General features: G+C 38.8%; 1 protein-coding gene across 1 annotated transcript in view; it reads right to left on the bottom strand.

Annotated features, from left to right (window-relative positions):
• Positions 1-8958: 8958 nt before the first annotated feature.
• The window catches only part of MAP3K20 (mitogen-activated protein kinase kinase kinase 20), a 543230-nt gene continuing 527877 nt past the window's right edge, over positions 8959-24311 (bottom strand). The window contains exon 18 of the mRNA XM_053712840.1: positions 8959-9726. Within this exon, the coding sequence (XP_053568815.1) occupies positions 9032-9726 (695 nt within the window). The 3' untranslated portion in view covers positions 8959-9031. The remainder of the gene's footprint in view (positions 9727-24311) is intronic.

Raw genomic sequence — 24311 nt, 5'->3', positions numbered from 1 at the left:
TACCAGCGTTGCTTACGGTAGCGGTGAGCTGGCAAAATGTACTTGTGCACGATTTCCCCATAGGAAACAATGGGGCAGATTCAGCTAAAAAAAAACTAACACCTGCAAAAAAGCAGCGTTCAGCTCCTAACGCAGCCCCATTGATTCCTATGGAAATAAAATTTATGTCTAGACCTAACACCCTAACATGAACCCGGAGTTTAAACACCCCTAATCTTACACTTATTAACTCCTAATCTGCCGTTCCCAACATCGCCGACACGTGCATTATATTTTTAACACCTGCCGCTCCGGACACCGCCCCCACCTACATTATCCCTATGAACCCCTAATCTGCTGCCCCTAACATCGCCGACACCTACATTATATTTATTAACCCCTAATCTGCCCCCCAACATCGCCGCTACTATATTAAATTTATTAACCCCTAAACATAAGTCTAAACCTAAGTCTAACACCCCCCTAACTTAAATATAATTTAAATACAACGAAATTAAATTACTACAATTAAATAAATTAATCCTATTTAAAACTAAATACTTACCTATAAAATAAACCATAAAATAGCTAAAATATAACTAATAGTTACATTGTAGCTAGCTTAGGGTTTATATTTATTTTACAGGCAACTTTGTATTTATTTTAACTAGGTACAATAGTTATTAAATAGTTATTAACTATTTAATAACTACCTAGATAAAATAAGTACAAATTTACCTGTAAACTAAATCCTAACCTAAGTTACAATTACACCTAACACTACACTATCATTAAATTAATTTACTAAATTACCTACAATTAAATACAATTAAATTAAATAAACTAAAATGCAAAGAAAACCATTCACTAAATTACAGAAAATAAAAAATAATTAAAATTTTTAAAAACAAATTACACCTACTCTAATCCCCCAACAAAATAAAATAAAAATAATAAAAAAAAAATCCCTACCCTATACTAAATTACAAATAGCCCTTAAAAGGGCTTTTTGTGGGGCATTGCCCCAAAGTAATCAGCTCTTTTACCTGTAAAAAAAAAACAATACTCCCCCACATTAAAACCCACCACCCACACTCTCAACCCTACTCTAAAACCCACCCAATCCCCCCTTAATAAAACCTAATACTACCCCTTTGAAGATCACCCTACCTTGAGCCGTCTTCACCCAGCCAGGCACAAGTGGTCCTCCAGAGGGACAGAAGGCTTCATCCGATCCGGGCAGAAAAAACCTCAAGATGGGCAGAAGACTTCATCCGGGCGGCATTTTCAATCAGCCAATAGGATTGAGATCGCATTCTATTGGCTGATTGGAACAGCCAATAGAATGCAAGCTCAATCCTATTGGCTGATTGGATCAGCCAATAGGATTGAACTTCAGTCCTATTGGCTGATCCAATTAGCCAATAGGATTTTTCCTACCTTAATTCCGATTGGCTGATAGAATCCTATCAGCCAATCATAATTCAAGGGACGCGATCTTGGATGACGTCATTTAAAGGACCCTTCATTCGTCGGGAGTCGTTGGAAGAAGAGGATGCTCCGCGTCGGCTGGCTTCAAGATGGACCCGCTCCGGATGGATGGATGAAGATAGAAGATGCTGCCTGGATGAAGCCTTCTGCCCGTCTGGAGGTCCTCTTCTGCCCTGATCAGATGAAGCCTTCTGCCCCTCTGGAGGACCACTTGTGCCCAGCTGGGTGAAGACGGCTCAAGGTAGGGTGATCTTCAAAGGGGTAGTGTTAGGTTTTATTAAGGGGGGATTGGGTGGGTTTTAGAGTAGGGTTGGGAGTGTGGGTGGTGGGTTTTAATGTGGGGGGTATTGTATTTTTTTTTTACAGGTAAAAGAGCTGATTACTTTGGGGCAATGCCCCGCAAAAAGCCCTTTTAAGGGCTATTTGTAATTTAGTATAGGGTAGGGAATTTTATTATTTTGGGGGGCTTTTTATTTTGTTAGGGGGATTAAAGTAGGTGTAATTAGATTAAAAATCTTGTAATTTTTTAATTTTCTGTAATTTAGTGTTTTTTGTTTTTAGTTTATTTAATTTAATTGTATTTAATTGTAGGTAATTTAGTAAATTAATTTAATTATAGTGTAGTGTTAGGTGTAATTGTAACTTAGGTTAGGATTTATTTTACAGGTAAATGTGTCTTTATTTTAACTAGGTAGTTATTAAATAGTTAATAACTATTTAATAACTATTGTACCTAGTTAAAATAAATACAAAGTTGCCTGTAAAATAAATATAAACCCTAAGCTAGCTACAATGTAACTATTAGTTATATTGTAGCTAGCTTAGGGTTTATTTTATATGTAAGTATTTAGTTTTAAATAGGATTAATTTATTTAATTGTAGTAATTTTATTTTGTTGTATTTAAATTATATTTAAGTTAGGGGGGTGTTAAGGTTAGGGTTAGACTTAGGTTTAGGGGTTAATAAATTTAATATAGTAGCGGCAAAACTTCCTATTAACCCCTAAACCGAAGCCCCCACCCCCCACATCAGAAACACTTTAATAAAGTTTTTAACCCCTAATCTGCCGACCGGACATCGCCACCACTGTAATAAATATATTAACCCCTAAACCGCCGCACTCCCGCCTCGCAAACACTAGTTAAATTTTATTAACCCCTAATCTGCCGTCCCCAACATCGCCGACACCTACATTATATTATTAACCCCTAATCTGCCGCTCTCGACACCGCCGCCACCTACAATATACTTATGAACCCCTAATCTGCTGCCCCCAACATCGCCGAACCCTACATTATATTTTTTAACCCCTAATCTGCCACCCCCAATGTCGCCGCAACCTACCTACACTTATTAACCCCTAATCTGCCGCCCCCAAAGTCGCCGCCACTATATTAAAGTTATTAACCCCTAAACCTAAGTCTAACCCTAACACCCCCCCTAACTTAAATATAATTTAAATAAATCTAAATAAAATAAATATCATTAACTAAATTATTCCTATTTAAAACTAAATACTTACCCATAAAATAAACCCTAAGCTAGCTACAATATAGTTAATAGTTACTATCATGAGCTGCTTAATTCAAGTTAAATGATTTTGTAGCTATTCACTTAAGTTCAGCTCATATGGGGTTAATGAGCAGAAGCAGCAAGGATTAGCAGTTCATATGTTTGGTTCACTTTGATTCTATTAGAAATTATCAGAGTGTGAATAAATTAGAGTAACTGAATCTGATTCAATGTTTCTCAGCTGTATAAATAAATTGGTAGTGCAAAGAGAGGGTTTAACTCATGCCCTGAGGTTCCTTAAATATTAAGTACAAAAGTCACTGAATATCCTTATTCCTCTATTAAGTGTAGTGGTTAGTAGATATAATACATCTGTATCGTTAATCAAGCAATTGCAGAAAAGACAGGTAATGAATTTGCCTGTTACTTTTCACATAGAGGATATTTCAGTAGAATGTAATCCGTTATACAGAACAGTAAGCAGGAGGAACCGTTAGTGAACTTACTTGATGGTAAAGATAAGATTGAGAGAGCTGATCACCGTAGTTGTTAAGGATCGGTTGGTAGAGATGAACCGCTGTAGAGGGAGACTTGAGAGGTGGAGAGCGACAGCTGAATACATAGCGTGTACAGCGTCCGGTGGTGAATGCAGAGACTCAGCTGAGAGTCAGATACAGATTACGTCAGGAGTTCCAGTTTATGTGCGAGAGCGGAACATAGGAGAGTAAACAGGTTCCGTAGGAGAGGATAGTGTAACAGACTGACTCCCGGTAAGACTTGTAGTAAATCTCTGAAGAACTTAGGTTGTAGAAGCTTGACAAGTAGTTTTTAGGAAATGCGAAGGTTTCAAGCATCAGCTATACAATTTCAATAATAAAGCAACTAACAGGTGTTGCTGATACCTATTTATAGGGAAGGGGAAAGAGGCGGACACTATAGATTTAAAGGTATAGGGAAAACCCTATCTTAGGGTTTATTTTTATTTTACAGGCAACTTTGTATTTATTTTAACTAGGTAGAATAGTTATTAAATAGTGATTACTATTGTAGTGAGACTATTGTACCTAGTTAAAATAAATACAAAGTTGCCTCTAAAATAAAAAAAACCCTAAGATAGCTACAATGTAACTATTAGTTATATTGTAGCTATTTAGGCTTTATATTATTGGTAAGTATTTAGTTTTAAATAGGAATAATTTAGTGAATGATAGTAATTTTATTTAGATTTATTTAAATTATATTTAAGTTAGGGGGGTGTTAGGGTTAGACTTAGGGCTTAATACATTTAATATAGTGGCGGCGACGTTGGGGGCGGCAGATTAGCGGTTAATAAATGTAGGTAGGTGTCGGCGATGTTAGGGACGGCAGATTAGGGGTTAATAAAATTTAACTAGTGTTTGCAATGCGGGAGGGCGTTTAGGGGTTAATAAATATTTTACAGTGGCGGCAATGTCTGGTTCGGCAGATTAGGGGTTAAAAATATTTTTTTAGTGTTTGTGATGTGGTGGGGGGGTCTCGGTTTAGGGGTTAATAGGTAGTTTATGGGTGTTAGTGTACTTTTTAGCGCTTTAGTTAAGAGTTTTATGTTACGGCGTTAGCCCATAAAACTCTTAACTACTGACTTTTAAATGCGGTACCAGTCTTGACAGGAGAGGCTGTACCGCTCACTTTTTTGCAGACTCATAATACCGGCGTTATGCATGTCCCATTGAAAATATAGGATACCAAAAAAGTGAGCGGTGAAACTCGTAATACCAGCGTTAGGAAAAAAGCAGCGTTAGGATCTCTTAACGCTGCTTTTTAACCCTAATGCAAGACTCGTAATCTAGGTGTATGTGTTTTATCCTTGTGCATTACTGCTCTGCAGTTTTTCAAAAAGTATGTTTGTGGAATGCAAAGCAATGACAATTTTGCTAATAGAATTATAATTTGAATCACTTTATAACATTTAATTTATATGTAGTGTATATGCTATTCATTTCTAACATTTGAGAGTTATAGACTGCACATCTGTCTTCCATGATTTTCTATTATCTAAATCTTTTGATTACCTGTGATACTGATCAAAAGAGCATAAGTAAATTTGTATATACACTTTTTGCTTATAATGGGCTAGATTATGAGTGGAGCGGTAGTTTACACTCCTGCGTTAACCAAGCTAGGCAAACTTCAAATATCGCAACCACTTTAACGTATTACCCTAAAAAATTTAAAGGGAAAGTCAACACCAGAATTTTTGTTATTTTAAAAGATAGATAATCCCTTAATTACCTATTCCCCAGTTCTGCATAACCAACACAGTTATAGTAATACATGTTTTACTTCTGTAATTACCTTGTATCTAAGCCTCTGCAGACTGCCCCCTCATCTCAGTTCTTTTGACAGACTTTCATTTTAGCCAATCAGTGCTCACTCCTTGGTAAATTCACGTGCATGAGCTCAATGTTATCTATATGAAACACATGCACTAACGACCTCTAGTGGTGAAAAATGGTCAAAATGCATTTAGATTAGAGGCGGCCTTCAAGGTCTAAGAAATTAGCATATGAACCTCCTAGGTTTAGCTTTCAACTAAGAATACCACAAGAACAAAGCAACATTGGTGATAAAGTAAATTGGAAAGTTGTTTAAAATTACATGCCCTATTTGAATCATGAAAGTTTTTTTTTGGACTTGACTATTTAAATGGATCACGAAAACTGGGGGAAAAAGCTCACTCGTGCGCAAACCAAATTGCATTTTCTCAAGTGCGCTAACTCGACATGAAATATTAATATTTTACATTCCAATGTTCTTCACATAGAAGGGTCACAAACTAATAAGGGAAATGGAGAATTTATATAAATATAAATATATATATATATATATATATATATAATATATATAAATGCGGTCAAATATATAGCTATACCTACATATCTATATGATTATTTATAGGTATATTTATAAACAGATATATAGGAATATCGATTTAAAAATAGATAGAACATATACCCCTATGTGAAGAACATTGGAATGTGAAATATTTACATTAAATTCATAGTTAAACATGTTATCACATATAAACATTGCATAAATATGATTTTTCATGTTTTCAGTTACTTGACAGCAAAGGGCTCCAATACACTTATATATATGTATACATGGGGTTAGGTTCCAGAAGGAATGGTTGTAAATTGAAACCCAGTTTATAATGTAAGTCAATGGGAAGTGGGGAGTTAGATTCCAGGCCCCACTAAAAATTGTCATAAGTAGCACCTAATACATTATTTGTAAAGCTTTGAAATAAAGACTTTAAATGCTAAACAGCATTATAAACCTAATTAAATAATCACACAACAGACTGTATCATCAAACTAAGTTTAATGAACAAAAATATTTTTTTACTTGCATTTTTCTGCAAACAGTTCTCTGCATTGTTAGCATGTTAGATAATATTGGGTCTGCAGCTATTCTATGCATTTCAATCTGGAGTGATTAATAGGCAGTTAGGCACCCTCACCTTAAGCAGCTGGACAGGAAGATAATAGGGAAGTGGCTGCAAGATCTTGTTGCTTGAAAGCTGCTCGATAGCTAAGGTCTGCTCTGTGTACACAGATTAATTTCAGTCTGCTAAGTAACATAACTTTGCTGCAACACAAGTGGATAGCTCCACCTACTGGCTTTTTTAATTAGTGCACTGCTTTTCAATTCTTTTCAATAGCAGTCACATGACTGGAAAAAAAAGGTTGTTATTCTGAAACGGCGTGAACCGAGGGCCACCTGTATTTGTTTATATGTGTATATATGTCTGTAAATACATCTGTAAATACATATATGCACATATAAATACATAGACATATGTATACATTCATTTTGTATATGAATGTATCTCTATGTTAAAGCCCTTTGCATGCCTTTTTTTTAACACCTGAGACTTCATATTTTTGAGTCGTTAGAACTTTTTATTGCAATTTTTAAAAAAAAAAATATTTTCAGCAGTTATTATGAGTGTAACTACTTGTAAATTTTTTTTATGTGTTTTATAGAACTTTTTAGTCGCGCGTAACAGTTAACCAGAGCTCTGAAATCGCACTATCCAGATGCAAGTTAAATTAAATTGCTCTCAAGCAAACACTTTTACTTTCAACTTGTAATACGTGCACTACTTCCGATGTGTGCAAAAAGCATATTTTTTACTCGCAACAGCACACCACTCATAATCTAGACTTATGTCTTTTCTAAGATATATTACACACTCATCTGATTTTTTTATCTCAACTGTCATACAGTGTTTATTTTTATTGATAAACTTTATTTTATAGACGTCATCGACAAAAGTGCCAAAAAGTTGATCTCCCATTCCTTTTTAACAGACCCACCAGAAAGATATAGACATGTCCTAGATTCACTAAAACCTATTTGTGAAACTAACATCTCAATGGAAAAACTCTTCTGTAACATCAATTTGAAAATTGTAGAATTTACACAGATTTGCATCCACCCTTCATTACAGCTGAGAGTTGCAAGTTCAGCTCTTATATAATTAATGGAGCCACATCTATCTTAGAGTTTATTACTTTTTTTTACATAAACAAGTTTCTTTGTCAAGGAAATCGGCATCACAAAAAAACAATGTAAAACAAATTAAATCAGGCAAAAAAATATACTCTCCATAAAACAGTCAACATTATAAAACATATGCACAAAATAAAACTTTGAAAAAGTAAAAGAAAGATGAGAGAAAAGTATTTCTGAATTCCTAATTCCCTGTAAACAGAAACTGAGTTTTTAAATGAAGTTCCATAATTTATTTTAAAATTGCTGTTTGTACGCATGTAAAAATAGATTAAAAAAAAAAATATTTACAGCATTGTACAACTGAAGAACAATATACAAAGCATCACCATGATTGTCTCATTAACTACTTGATCACGATCCTTTAGAAAAGCTTATCAAATTATTTAACTACAAAAATCCCCATAGACTTTGATACATTTTGTAGCAAAATTATTAGACAAACTAAATGATTGTGATCGACCACTTAGTGTAAATGTTAACATTTAGTAAGAATAAAGATTTAATTTTTTTCAGTACATTTTCTGGGCAGATTTACATACATCTTTTAAGGTTCAAATCCCTATTTTTCATATTATAAGGCATAATAGTAAAAAAATGGACTAATATGTTAAAAACCCACAGTAGAGTAGTGTCGACAGTCTTAAAATTAAAAAAATGTAAAAAATCTAATCATGTAATTTTTTTAAACTATTATGGCCTTATAATAGGAAAAATTGTGATTATTCAAAAGTGCTGCTCGGGACCCGCGAAGCACTGCTGGCCCCAAACAGAAACCGACGCTGATCCAATTGTGCGACTAGTGATGTTGATGGAGGTTAACCACACAGTAGTGTAGGGTCGAAAGTGTTAAAATTACATGCTCTAATAAACTAGAGCATGTCATGTTTTATCTATTATGGGCCTTTAAAACCAAAAAGGTTTTCTAATAGTTTCATTCAAGTAGCTGTTTCTGAAAACACTTAACACAAAAATTTTTAGGTTCTTTTTTTTTATCTTCCAGAATCATGCAGTGATTGCAACTTTATTGTTTGTTCATGAAGGAGACAGAGCTGATGGCACCTAGGTTATCAATTTAACATTCAAAATGTAAAGATTTATTTTAAATAAGAACTTGTTTTAAAATAAACATAGAGACATACTAGATTAAAATGTATATGTACCATAAGTTAATAAACAATCATGACGAACACATTCCATTAAGTTATAAAATACTATATATTTATGTGTGCGTGTGTGTGTACTGTATATATATATATATATATATATATATATATATATATATATATATATATATATATATATATATAGTTTAAACAGTTCAGATGTATGCACTCTCACCATCAGTTAATATCTGCCAGGGTGCTATCAAAGATTCAAGTAAACTATATAAAATAAGCACTCACTGGTCTTTAGCCGTCTGTGACAACAAACTTTTATTTGTGACGTTTCGGGATAAAACACAGTCCCTTCCTCTGACCATAATAAATATTTATCGTCTGACACGCCCAGATAACTTTGATCTGTCTTTACTTGACATGTTAGTCAGAGCTTGCTTATGACTTTTTTTGGAATAGTCTACTTTTATCCAACCACCATCATTAGCCACCTTGCTATCTTCTCCAATAGCAGTAGAGTCAGGTTCTGTTTTTATAGGCATTCCAGGAATATGTTTGTATTGGTGTTGACTAGTTCTTTGATGTTTGTGTTCAGTGGAACGTGGATTATTGTGTACATATGAGGAAGACTTATAATACTTTCCAGTGCTAGCTTGTGGGCTTTTTCCTCCACTTCTCCGTGGCATGTATCTATTAGTATTTTGTTGATATGTGGTTTTAGTAGGACTTCGTATTCTTTTTCTCTCTGAAGGACTATCAGAAGCTGTACTGGAGGCACTGCTACCTCTAGAACTTTGGATTGACAAGGATGACATATTTTTTATCAATCCAAATTGAGTCGGTGAAGAACTGCGTGAATAGTTAATAGGAGTAACTTGTAATGTTGAAGCGATACGAGTTCGTCGAACAGCAGCAGCATACGATTCTTGGTTGTGAAGATATGGTAAAATCTGGGAAAGGTTTGTTAGACTTGAGGACTGGGAACGGGGCAGACCTGTCGGATGCTGTGGTGAAGTGTCAGTGGCCATTTGACGCATTCTTAATGTGTAGATCCATTGACAATCAATACCTACAAAAAAATCAAAGGCTTTAGTGAGTATAGAAAAAATTGTATTTGAAGCAACCTTATGCTTTAGGTTTAGCTTATCAAGAAATTTCCCTAATCTGCTAATACAATGGGGCCTATTTATCAAAGGTCTTGCGGACCTGATCCGACAGTGTGGATCAGGTCTGCAAGACCTCGCTGAATGCGGAGAGCAATACGCTCTCCGTATTCAGCATTGCACCAGCAGCTCACAAGAGCTGCTGGTGCAACGCCACCCCCTGCAGACTCGCGGCCAATGGGCCGCCAGCAGGGAGGTGTCAATCAACCTGATCGCACTCGATTGGGTTAATTTCCGGCGATTACTGTCCGCCTGCTCAGAGCAGGTGGTCAGGGTTAGGGAGCAGCGGTCTTTAGACCGCTGCTTCACAACTGCTGTTTCTGGCGAGTCTGAAGACTCGCCAGAAACACGGGCCCACAAGCTCCATTCGGAGCTTGATAAATGGGCCCCAATATGTCATTCCTGGGAGATGAATTCTGTTTGTTACCATGGGATGGCAAATTCCTGAGTCCTTAGTATGCCACATTATTCTTTTACATGACTGAGTGAGGTAGACGTGACTTTAACCCCAGTATTATGGGAAGACTCATGCATGGTTTCACAAAGGGGCGCATAAAGAAATCATTCACCCCCACAGGGAACAGCAGAGTAGCAGGAGCTGGACCATTAAAGAGGTGCATGCCCCTTACGATGATTTGTTATATTCCTATGTATTTCTATGTACAGTGTATGACTAGTTATAAGGGATTAAAGGACACTGTAGTGGAAACATTGAGTGATCTAATGTGTTTGTTGTTTGACCTTCCATAAAAGAGGTGAATATTATTATTTATATTTTTGGTTGATTTACTTGATTGACATACTTCTACATTAATATATCTAGATTTAGGTTTATGTTAAATTGTTTAAGTTCTTTATTTACATAGTTTTTGTTGAATTGCCTAATTCACTGATAATTTACAAATGTTATATTTGCATTAAGTTTATATAATTTTATATGCATCAATAATTGATAATAATATGGTTTCCAATAATATCAATGTTACATTTTTGTAGAACTTTAAATATAGCTGAAGCCAAGTCATATTTCTTCTATGTTACTAGAGTTAATAACAAACTGTTCAGTTTTGAGAGATATAGATGAGGCAAATATGATATAAAATTGCTTGGAGTGAGGAGCAGCATATTTAACAACACAAAATATAAAGAAACAACTGGTGGCTTTTTGTTCTGTATCTCAAACCTGTATATGAAGAGTAGATGAGGATATTTTCAGTGATATATAGGGCTCCAGCTTTGGCGCATTTTCGGTATGAGCGAGCTTGCGCTGAGATTTAAGAAGTCACAGAGTGGAGATGTATGCCCATGTCTACCCGGCTCTGGGGTAAATGGACCCCATAATATTCATTAATCAAAAATTGTTTCATCAGGAGATTAGGGTAGAATTGCTAATTAATGCTTTGTATTAGAGGATTATTGGAATCTAGGTCACTGTCAGAATATATTTCACCCTCCAACAGACAGGGGTCATACTAAAGCATAACATTTAAAGGTGCAAAATGTAACTAGTGCTAAATGGGGTACAGCAAGGGAAACCTCATCATCTCTTACACATCCCAACCTTTACTTTATTTTTAAAATATCCCCACCCTCACTTTACCTCGCTCCCTCCTCTAATTAGAGCACTGGATATCTAACAAAAGCATTACCTTGTATGGCCAGAATACATATTGGTGTTTTGCAGTAATATAAAATGGGTGCATAGCCACACTTCTCATCAAACACTTTAGCCCCATGATTCCAAAAGCAAGTTTTCAAACCAAAAGTTAATATGTAGCAAATTTTAAGACTATCATGTCCTAGGAGGTTCATGTTCATTCAGAAAAGGACCCTTAGGTTTGGAAGTGCTTATATACAGTATGCACAAATTCCCAGCACAAAGGATGTTACCCAGAACGTGACCAGTATAAATTGGCCAAGGCAAGTCATGCAGGCTGGTCTGCAACAGGCAGGGCAAGGAAGTATCAAATCACAGTCCTAAAAGAATAGTTGTAAACAGGTCAAAGTTCAATAATCAGACAGGCAGATAAGTAGATTTACAAGATGAAAGCAAGGTCAGAAGGCAAGCCAAAGATCAAAGTTCCAAACAGGCAGACAGAAGTGAAATCCAAAAGAATAGTCAAAGTCCAGGCAAGAGGGTTGTTAAACAGACAAACCTAAAGACTAGTAGAGAGCACACCCAGGATCAGACTCCAATACACATAAAAAGGGTTGATAATTCTTGGGCAGATGGCAACTTGGTCAAGGGTATGAAATAATCAAGTAAGGAAAATCGATTCACCACAACCCAGATAACCGTATGATGGTCAGAAGGAGGGAGGTCCACAACAAAATCCATTGCTATGTATGTCCAGGGTTGTTTGGGAGTAGACAATGGTTGGCATAGGCCAAGGGGCAAGGATAGGGGAGTCTTATTAGCAGCACAAGTCTGACAGGCCTTAACATAATCCTTAGAGTCAGACTTCATAGTAGGCCACCATACATATCGGGAAAGAAGTTTAAAGGTTCTTGTCTAACCAGAATATCCTGATAGTTTGCTGCCATGAGACCAGGATAGCACAGGAGTTCAAAGGTACAAAGAAGATATCAGGAGCCAGAGGGGCCTCAGTAGGTTTTCTAGACTGGTCACGCTGCAGTCTTTGAAGAAGAGAGGTATTAAGGTGAGCAAGCACACAGGACGGAGGAATGATTTGTTTGATAGGTGCTTCAGAAGAGTCATTAGACTGAGGAAACTGATGGGAAAGAGCATCAGCGCTGCAGAATCTGTTGGCGCTTTATAAATAAAGAATAATAATAATAATTCTTGGTCCCAGAAAGATAAGAGACTCTGAAGTTAAAACGAGAAAAGAACAAGGCCCACCTGGCCTGTTGAGGATTGAGTCGATGAGCAGTCTCTAGGTACTTCAAATTCTTGTGGTCATATTAGCGTTATTGCACTATGTGATTTTTGTTTTTTGCAGGTACTGCAATTTTTGGATCCTATTGGATTTCTTATTCACTTTTTTCACTTGAATCACTTTTCACCAATTTTTATTTTTATTTTTTTTTATTTTTATTTTTATCATATATATTTTTGATAACCATTTTTATTTTTATTTTTGATTTCCTGGATACCCCATCATACACAAAGGATTAATTGGATTCACAAGGGCACCGGATCTGTTACACAAGACATTGGTTAAGGATATCATCACTCATTAAGACTTTTTATATAATTTGGGACTTTTAATACACATTTTTTTGTGTTAATATGTTTTGGTATTCCCCTCTCTCCTGAGGGGCACTTACTCTATTGTTTTGAACTATTTTTTAATTGTTTTCAATCGAATTGTTATATGTACATAGGGTACCCTAGTTTATGTGAATGCAATAAATGAATTTTTAATATTTTAATATTCTGTTATTCTGATACTTTAGCCTACAGCTGGCGCTCCCTCTTTCTGTATTTACATTCATTTTTTTGAGTTTTTAGGGGTCTCACTTTGGGAGCTTGTATCTGTTTGGATGCTGGCGCTGTATATGCACTTTTAAACACTATAGGCGCAGGTTTGTGCCAAGAACAGCAAACAGGAGAGCAACATCAGAGGCCAGAAGCGGCGTGCTGCGATGACATCATCACTGCAACCATGACAACGGCCATGGTAGAAGAGGTAGAGCCGCGGCCAAGATGGAGTGGCATGACAGATTCTGGTCATTTAAATATTGACTTATACAGAAAAACAACTGCTACAAACTCGATTTTAGAATATACAAGTTGTCACTCATGGCCCACAAAAAGGTCATACCAGTGGGTGAGTTCCTAAGACTTAGGAGGAATTGTTCAGATTTTAAAAGAGTTGAGACAGAGGTTGAAGGCCAGGGGATATACGTGCAAGGTAATTAAGAAAGTCTTTCAAAGAACAATACATACACACAGATAGTAAAAAGGAAGGGGCAGATGAGTGACAACAAAATCAGGTTTATTAAAGGTTACACTGAACAACATAAAAATATTGCAGAAACACTTAATAAACATATTGGTATACTCCAAACTGATGATGACTTGAGAGACATAGTAAGTGATCACATACCTCTTACTTGGAAGAGATCTCCCACAATAGGCAATACAATTGTAAACAGTCATTTTGTGAGGAGAAAAAGAAAAAGTAATATTGCTGAAACATATCCATGTGGATCTTGTAGCTTTTGTGGCTATATATGTAATCTTAAATAAATGTTTATTTCCAAATGGATACATAAGAAAATCATGGATTATGCCAATTGTAAAACTAGGAATGTGGTCTATTGTCTTCAAAGCAAATGCCCTAAAAAGTATGTGGGTATTACGACCAGGGAAACTAGAACTATGCTGGGTGAACATATAATATTCAGTTCACCTACCGAAAAGTCACAAACAGTAGCTTGATAATGTTTGGCAAACCTCTTGTAACTGGAGACAGCTGAACATAACTGAGAGCTAATACGTTGCAAATGAGTAGTGAGGTCAGTAAAGTAACATTCTGCAGCAGGAACTCCTGTAAGAAAAAGGAAAGGCACAAGGTTGATAGCCTGCAGCAGCTTGAAATGGAGAACATCGTAGAGAGGAATATCAGTGAGTGTTCTTTGCCAGCTCGGCCAGGGGCAACAATTCAGACCAATTGATATGTAGAGAACTAACAGGTTCTGAGATGTCTTGAGATCTTGATTTATTCTCTCCATTAGCCCATTAGGTTGGGGATGGTAACTAGAGGACAAGGAAACAGTGTTTCCAATCAACTTGCAAAAAGCTCTCCAAAAGGTAGAGATGAATTGAGGACCTCTGTCAGAAACAATATTCACAGGAATTCCATGCAGTCGTACCACATGTAACAGAAAAAGGGTTGATAATTATTGGGCAGATGGCAACTTGGTCAAGGGAATGAAATAATCAAGTATGGAAAATCGATCCACCACAACCCAGATAACCGTATGATGGTCAGAAGGAGGGAGGTCCACAACAAAATCCATTGCTATGTATGTCCAGGGTTGTTTGGGAGTAGACAATGGTTGGCGTAGGCCAAGGGGCAAGGATAGGGGAGTCTTATTAGCAGCACAAGTCTGACAGGCCTTAACATAATCCTTAGAGTCAGACTTCATAGTAGGCCACCATACATTTCAGGAAAGAAGTTTAAAGGTTCTTGTCTAACCAGAATATCCTGATAGTTTGCTGCCATGAGACCAGGATAGCACAGGAGTGCAAAGGTTCAAAGGTACAAATAAGATATCAGGAGCCAGAGGGGCCTCAGTAGGTTTTCTAGACTGGTCACGCTGCAGTCTTTGAAGAAGAGATGTGTTAAGGTGAGCAAGCACACAGGACGGAGGAATGATTTGTTTGATAGGTGCTTCAGAAGAGTCATTAGACTGAGGAAACTGATGGGAAAGAGCATCAGCGCTGCAGAATCTGTTGGCGCTTTATAAATAAAGAATAATAATAATAATTCTTGGTCCCAGAAAGATAAGAGACTCTGAAGTTAAAACGAGAAAAGAACAAGGCCCACCTGGCCTGTTGAGGATTGAGTCGATGAGCAGTCTCTAGGTACGTCAAATTCTTGTGGTCATATTAGCGTTATTGCACCATGTGATTTTTGTTTTTCGCAGGTACTGCAATTTTTGGATCCTATTGGATTTCTTATTCACTTTTTTCACTTGAATCCCTTTTCACCAATTTTTATTTTGATTTTTTTTATTTTTATTTTTATCATATATATTTTTGATAACCATTTTTATTTTTATTTTTGATTTCCTGGATACCCCATCATAAACAAAGGATTAATTGGATTCACAAGGGCACCGGATCTGTTACACAAGACATTGGTTAAGGATATCATCACTCATTAAGACTTTTTATATAATTTGGGACCTTTAATACACATTTTTTTGTGTTAATATGTTTTGGTATTCCCCTCTCTCCCGAGGGGCACTTACTCTATTGTTTTTAACTATTTTTTAATTGTTTTCAATCGAATTGTTATATGTACATAGGGTACCCTAGTTTATGTGAATGCAATAAATGAATTTTTAATATTTTAATATTCTGTTATTCTGATACTTTAGCCTACAGCTGGTGCTCCCTCTTTCTGTATTTACATTCATTTTTTTGAGTTTTTAGGGGTCTCACTTTGGGAGCTTGTATCTGTTTGGATGCTGGCGCTGTATATGCACTTTTAAACACTATAGGCGCAGGTTTGTGCCAAGAACAGCAAACAGGAGAGCAACATCAGAGGCCAGAAGTGGCGTGCTGCGATGACATCATCGCCGCAACCATGGCAACGGCCATGGTAGAAGAGGTAGAGCCGCGGCCAAGACGGAGTGGCATGACAGATTCTGGTCATTTAAATATTGACTTATACAGAAAAACAACTGCTACAAACTCGATTTTAGAATATACAAGTTGTCACTCATGGCCCACGAAAAAGGTCATACCAGTGGGTGAGTTCCTAAGACTTAGGAGGAATTGTTCAGATTTTAAAAGAGTTGAGACAGAGGTTGAAGGCCAGGGGATATACGTGCAAGGTAATTAAGAAAGTCTTTCAAAGAACAATACATACACACAGATAGTAAAAAGGAAGGGGCAGATGAGTGACAACAAAATCAGGTTTATTAAAGGTTACACTGAACAACAGAAAAATATTGCAGAAACACTTAATAAACATATTGGTATACTCCAAACTGATGATGACTTGAGAGACATAGTAAGTGATCACATACCTCTTACTTGGAAGAGATCTCCCACAATAGGCAATACAATTGTAAACAGTCATTTTGTGAGGAGAAAAAGAAAAAGTAATATTGCTGAAACATATCCATGTGGATCTTGTAGCTTTTGTGGCTATATATGTAATCTTAAATAAATGTTTATTTCCAAATGGATACATAAGAAAATCATGGATTATGCCAATTGTAAAACTAGGAATGTGGTCTATTGTCTTCAAAGCAAATGCCCTAAAAAGTATGTGGGTATTACGACCAGGGAAACTAGAACTATGCTGGGTGAACATATAAACAGCATTAAGAACAGCAAGGAAGATATTAAGAAAGAGAACGTTTTGTCATCAGTGGCAAATAAATTCTATCAGTGTCATCACTCTAAGGCTGATTTGCGTGTATCAGTCCTTCAAGTGATAAGACCTGGAATAAGAGGCGGTGATATAGAGAGAGAATGTTATTGCAAGCAGAGATTAAATGAATCTTTTGGTTGAATTTAATTTTTCCCCATGGGATGAATGATCAAAATGGATTTGGTGCTTTTTTGTGATGCTTTTATGAATGTATAAGTGAATATACAAATAACCTAAGTTCATCAGAGAAATATAAGTATAACAATATGGTATAGACACATAGGCCCATATTTATCAAGGTCTGGTGGACCTGATCCGACACTGCGGATCAGGTCCGCCAGACCTTGCTGAATACGGCGAGCAATACGCTCGCCGTATTCAGCATTGCACCAGCAGCTCACAAGAGCTGCTGGTGCAACGCCGCCCCCTGCAGACTCGCGGCCAATCGGCCGCCAGCAGGGGGGTGTCAATCAACCCAATCGTACTCGATTGGGTTGATTTCCGGCGATGTCTGTCCGCCTGCTCAGAGCAGGCGGACAGGTTATGGAGCAGCGGTCTTTGTGACCCTGCTTCATAACTGCTGTTTCTGGCGAGTCTGCAGGCTCGCCAGAAACACGGGGCATCAAGCTCCATTCAGAGCTTGATAAATATGCCCCATAATATGTATATATATACTAGAAAATAAGCTAACAATAGGAACAAAATACCTTATCCCCCTTTTTACACTCATTTGCTTTTCACTTATGGATGGGATTATGTTTGTAAAATGAATAAACTGATGTAATGTAGGTGAATAACTCCAAAATGTGGTACTTGAAAGATATCTTTACTAATTACGTTTAGATACAATACCATTTGATTGGATAACAGTCTGTCAGTAAGGTTAAAAATCGAGTAGTGATTGTGCTGTATAAAAGCCATATAAAATTAGTAATTTACAACTTAATATGAGGAGAGTCCATGGCTTCATTCCATACATGTGGGAATACAGAACCTGGCCACCAGGAGGAGGCAAAGATACCCCAGCCAAAGGCTTTAATATCTCCCCCACTCCCCTCATCCCCCAGTCATTCTTTGCCTTTCATCACAGGAAGATAGCAGAGAAATGTTGGAAGATTCGGAGTAGTCTCTTATGGAGGGTAGTATTCTTCGGTATTGGACTGGAGTTTTAAGTAGTCTTGTCAGCCTCTCAGTGAGAACACTGATGAATGATAGGGTCTGGAGATGGAGGGAGAGTCTTTATGCAAAACCATCCAGACTCGTATTAACAACTCCTAAGCAATCAGTGTTGATGAGTTTCACTGCCTGCTTCTATCACTCAAGTTCATGTCAGGTGCGATGCTACAAGACTGTCAAACTTGAGAGGCTGTGTGTCTGTTCCACGGTGATGATTCCGGTAAGATCATTTAATTTTAATTAATATGATAACGTAAGAAGACAGGGTCACAGTGTGACTCTTATCTGTATGGAATCAAGGGTTAATATCTCCGGAAGGGGATTATTGATCAGGGGGGATTTATACATGATTTGCTTTATTATGTTTTATGCTGCGACATGTGTGAGATGAGGCTCTGGCAGATGTGGGAACATTCAGGTTTTACTTTCGTTTTGGATAATTGCGCAGCCTGTCAGTTTAGTGCGCTTTTCTTCCTGCAGCAGGGGTGGTCCTGCATGGTACGCCATGTGACCGGGTATGGCCTCATTAACTACCTCCCTGACCGTGCGGTTTACAGCAGAAGAAGCGGTTTCTCTGTGGAGCCTCGGTCATAGGAGGTGGTGAGTGCCCCGGCCATTGGGGGTATATAGGTGCCATTTATTTTTTCTATAGTCCATTTTAAAAGCGCAAGCTATGGAGGACTCTGATGCATTAGAGGGTACTCACTCTTTGGCTATGGTATACCCGTCTGCTCAATTATGTTCCACATGCCTGGATAGTCTAGTTATGTCTAAAAAGACCAAGATGTTTAGTACCACTGAGCCGTCCACCTCTGAGAGGGTCTCCATCCTGCAATCATCTCCTGCAATCATCTCCTCTTACACATGCAGCTCCCCATTGCACGACTAAACCTCCTTTGGGAGGGGCCCTTTTACCGCTAGACGTTTCTGAACAGTTGCAAATGGCAGTGTCTGTGGCCTTTAGTGCTTTACCTCGCCCTGCTAAGCACAAGCGAAAGGTTAAATACTGCTATCCTTCCCAGGGATCAACTAACAAATTGCTGGATTTATCTGATACTAGATTATCCACTGATGAAGATGCCTCTGATACTTCAGAGGAGGCTCTTTCTGGGTCGGAATCAGCTGCCTCTAAGCCTCCGGCTGCAAAGGAACCAGACTTTAGATTTTGGACAGAGCACTTACGCTTTCTGTTAAAGGAAGTGTTGGCTACATTAGAGGTTCTGGATCCTAAGTTACCCAAGGCTTGATAAGCTTGATAAGATTTATGAGGACAGGGTGGTGCCACAAACTTTTCCGGTTCCCGTTAAGATGGCAAATATTATTAAGAATGAATGGGGAAGACACGGATCCTATTTTTTGCCCTTCTTCCTTTAAGAAATTGTTCCTGGTTCCTGACTCCCAATTAGAGTTGTGGGGGTCTGTCCCTAAGGTGGATGGAGCTATCTCCACGCTTGATAAGCACACCACTATGCCGCTTGAGTTTAAGGTGCCCATGGATAAGAAGCTAGAAACTCTGTTGAGAAAGATGTTTCAGCACATGGGATTTTTATTTCAGCCTGCAGTGGAGGTTGCTGTGGTGGCGGGATCCGCTACCTATTGGTGTGACTCTCTGTCGGAGATGATCGAGGTGGAATCTCCCCTCAATGAAATTCAGGAAAAAATTAAGGCCTTGAGGGTAGCTAATTCATTTATTTGTGATGCAAATATGCAGATTATTTGCTTGAATGCCAAAACATCAGGCTTTTCTGTTCTAGCCCGTATGGCTCTGTGACTGAAGTCTTGGTCTGCTGACATGACTTCAAAATCTAGATTGCTTTCCCTTCCATTTAAGGGGAAGGTTCTTTTCGGTCCAGGACTGGACTCTATCATATCCACGGTTACTGGGGGTAAGGGTGCCTTTTCACCGCAGGATAAGAAGAACAAACCTAAAGGACAGGGTCCTAATTTTCGTCCCTTTCGTTTGGATAAGTCCCAATGCCAGCAGCCTTACACGAAGCCTGATCAGTACAAGGGAAATTGGAAACCATCTTAATCTTGGAATAAATCCAAGCAGAACAAGAAGCCCACTGAGACAAAATCTGCATGAAGGGGCGGCCCCCGATCCGTCGCTGGATCGTGTTGGGGGCAGACTATGTCTCTTTGTGGAGGCTTGGCTGGGAGACGTGCAAGACCCTTCTGTTCTGGAGGTCATTGCTCAGGGTTACAGGATAGGTTTCAAATCTCATCCACCCAGGGGCAGATTCCTCTTATCAAACCTGTCTTCAAGACCAGAAAAACTAGATGCTTTTCTAGGGTGATTGTGCCAGTACCTCTAGCAGAGAGAGGTCTGGGATACTACTCAAACCTTTTTGTGGTCCCAGAGAAGGAGGGTACATTTCACCTGATTCTAGACCTAAAGTGCTTAAACAAGTTTCTGTCTGTGCCATCATTCAAGATGGAGACACTAAGGTCTATTCTGGCCTTAGTTCAAGAGGGACAGTTTATGGCTATGATTGACTTGAAGGATGCTTACCTTCAAGTGTCAATACACAAGGATCACAAGTTCTTAAGATTCACTTTTCTGGACCAGCACTTCCAGTTTGTAGCTCTTCCTTTTGGGCTGGCTACTGCTCCAAGAGTCTTTATGAAGGTTCTTGGGGCTCTGCTCGCGGTGACAAGATCCAGAGGTATTGCAGTAGCACCTTATTTGGATGACATCCTAGTCCAGGCTCTGTCCTGCCGGCTGGCAGAAGACCAATCGAGAGCTCTTCTACTTCTTCTTCAATCTCATGGATGGAAGATAAACTTAGGAAAGAGTTCTCTGGTTCCTAGTACCAGAGTGGAATTCCTGGGCACGGTAATAGATTCCATATCCATGAAGATATTCCTTACAGACCAGAGAGGTTGCTAAATTACTTCCAATTGTCTTGCCCTCCAGACCTCCTTAAGGCCATGTGTGGCCTGGTGTATGGATGTGATTGGGCTCATGGTGTCCAGCATAGATATGATTCCATTTGCCAGGTTCCATCTGAAAACTCTTCAGCTGTGCATGCTGAGGCAATGGAATGGCAATCACTCGGATCTATCCCAACAGATTTCTCTGGACACCTGCTTGAGAGAATCGCTCTCTTGGGGGCTCTGTCCAGATCGCCTGTCCCAGGAGACATCCTTCTTGAGACCATCCTGGGAGATTGTGACTACAGACGCAAGTCTATCAGGATGGGGAGCTGTTTGGGGTGCCAGGATGGCACAGGGCTGGTGGACTCGAGAGGAATCTCTTCTCCCGATCAACATTCTGGAACTTCAAGCGAACTTCAACGCTCTGAAGGCTTGGCCTCTTCTGAGTTCATCCCAGTTTATCAAATTTCAATTGGACAACATTACCTTGGTGGCTTACATTAACCATCAGGGGAGAACGAGAAGCTCCCTAGCCATGAGGGAAGTATATCGGATTCTGGACTGGGCGGAGACCCACAACTGCTTGCTGTTAGCGATCAACATTCCAGGTGTGGACAACTAGGAGGCAGACTTTCTCAGCAGACAATCGTTTCATCCGGGGGAATGGTCTCTCCATCCCGAGGTATTTGCGGAGATTTGCAACAGATGGGGGACGCCGGAGATAGAGTTCATGGCATCCAGGCTCAATACCAAGCTACCCATATATGGGTCACGGTCCAGGGATCCCCAGACAGAGCTGATAGATGCCTTAGCGGTGCCCTGGGGGTTCAGTCTAGTTTACATTTTTCCACCGTTACCACTCCTTCCTCATATAGTGTCCCGCATCAAACAGGAGCAAGCCTCGACTATTCTAATTGCTCTATCGTGGCCGTGAAGGATGTGGTTTGCGGACCTGGTGGGGATGTCATCATCTCCTCTATGGAGGTTACTTGTCACAGAGATCTGCTGGAACAGGGTCCCTTTGTTCCTCAAAATCTAGATTCTCTGAAGCTGACTGCGTGGAGATTGAACACTTAGTCCTAGCCAAGAGAGGGTTTTCTGAGAGAGTGATTGATACTCTCATTCAAGCTACAATGCCGGTCACCCGTCGCATCCATCATAAGGTGTGGAGGGCCTATTTATTCTGTTGTGAAGAATGTGGATTCCCATGGCACAAGGTCAAGGTGTCCAGGATTCTTTCCTTTCTCCAAGATGGTTCCTTAAAGGGACAGATCTCAGCTCGTTTTGTGTTATTGCACAAGAGGCTTGCTGAGCTTCTTGATATTCAGTCTTTAGTTCAGGCTCTGTCCAGAATCAGGGCTGTGTTGAGACATACCGCTCCTCCTTGGAGTTTAAATTTGGTTCTTAAGGTTCTGCAGAAGGCTCCTTTTGAGCCCATGCATTCTGTGGACATTAAATTACTGTCTTGGAAGGTTCTTTTTCTACTGGCTATTGCTTCTGCATGCAGAGTCACACAGAGATGGTGGCCTTGCAATGTGAGCCTCCATACCTAGTTTTTCTTGCTGATAAGGCTGTTCTTCGCACTAGGTTGGGTTTTCTCCCTAAGGTTGTGTCTGATTGCAACATCAATCAGGAGATCGTGGTTTATTCCTTGTGTCCTAATCCTCCTTCATCGAAGGAACAATTACTTCATAATTTGGATGTGGGTCAGGCTTTGAAATTCTATCTTCAGGCTACGAAGGATTTTAGACAGACTTCGGCATTGTTTGTTGTCTATTCTGGGAAGCGCAGAGGGCAGAAGGCTTCTTCCACTTCCCTATTCTTTTGGATGAGGAGCATTATCCGCTTAGCAAATGAAACAGTATGACATAAGCCTCCTCAGAGGAATACGGCTCATTCAACTAGAGCTGTGGATTCTTCTTGGGCCTTCAAGAATGAGGCCTCTATGGAGCAGATTTGTAGGGCGGCTACCTGGTCCTCCTTACATACTTTTTCAAATTTTTACAAATTTTGAGAGAAAGATTTTGCAGGCTGTGGTTCCCTCAGAATAGGGTCTGCCTCTCTTTTACCCTCCCGTTTTCATTCAGTGTCCTCTAGAGCTTGGGTATATGTTTTCTACAAGTAAGGAATGAAGCGGGGGACTCTACTCATATTAAGATGGAAAACATAAATTATGCTTACCTGATAATTTCCTTTCCATCTATATGAGGAGAGTCCATGGCCCCCGCCCGTTTTCTCCATTGGGCGGACCAAAAATTTTTGTTTGTTCTTCTGGCACCATTTATACCCTGATATTTCTCTTACTGTTCCTTGTTCCCTCAGCAGAATGACTGGGAGATAAGGGGAGTGGGGGAGGTATTTAAGCCTTTGGCTGGGGTGTCATTGTCTACTCCTAGTGGCCAGGTTCTGTATTCCCACAAGAAAGAATGAAGCCATGGACTCTCCTTATACAGATGGAAAGGAAATTATCAGGTGAGCATAATTTATGTTTTTTAAGATCTGACAATTCCAGACTAATGAAACATGTTATCATTACTATGTGTATACATGAATTGTGTGAGATATTTGTAGCATGAGCTCCTTATGCCTTAAACATCATCGCTGAGCGACTGGTGTAAATAAAGATATCATGTGATAAGGATATAGCCTATCACGGAGGAGGTGTGTCCTGTCTGTCATACTATTTGGAGACGCAATATCCACATATATACTTATGTACTTATGTTTGTCCCTATTTTTAGTGAAATTTGGTTTTCGTCAGCAATGGGATGTGGCATACATGCTGAGAATATTATAAGTAGGTTGATTTTGACAATACTTCTTAATTTAGGATATACGATGGTATGGCATTACGTGACCGGAATATTGACCTATTAGGAAACATTCTTACATGGAGATATTTTGTGACAGTAAAACAACCTATCGTATAGGACCTTATAGAGACTCAGATGTTTTTCTTAGATAAACCACGTGATGTCACTATCGCATTACATACAAATCAAACATGGATAGGCTAATTATGGGGGAGTGTATGAACACTACCCCATGATTGGTTAACATATGATATTTAAACTTGAACTGAGAATTGCTCTAGTTCGCCTTTAAGGAAGCAGTGGGCGAAATGCGCATTAGGCGTTTTTAAAGCCCCCTGAAACTACCATTTAATTGTTTTGATGGTGTTGAAGTAAGTTTAGACTTTTTTGCAGAGTTTAGATGCCCGGACCCAAATAGTTTTAATAACCATTCAATTACCACCACAGTATAGATTAATTTTTGTGGAGACTGTGTCCACCCTTATCAGATTAGGATTTGCTCATTTTTGGTGGTATTTGCATGGTGGGACAACCGTGGCTTATTGATCC

This window comes from Bombina bombina, chromosome 1 (assembly GCF_027579735.1).
Source record: "Bombina bombina isolate aBomBom1 chromosome 1, aBomBom1.pri, whole genome shotgun sequence".
Lineage (NCBI taxonomy): Eukaryota > Metazoa > Chordata > Amphibia > Anura > Bombinatoridae > Bombina > Bombina bombina.
The sequence above is the reverse complement of the archived record's forward strand: the minus strand, read 5'-3'. Positions and strand labels throughout refer to the sequence as shown.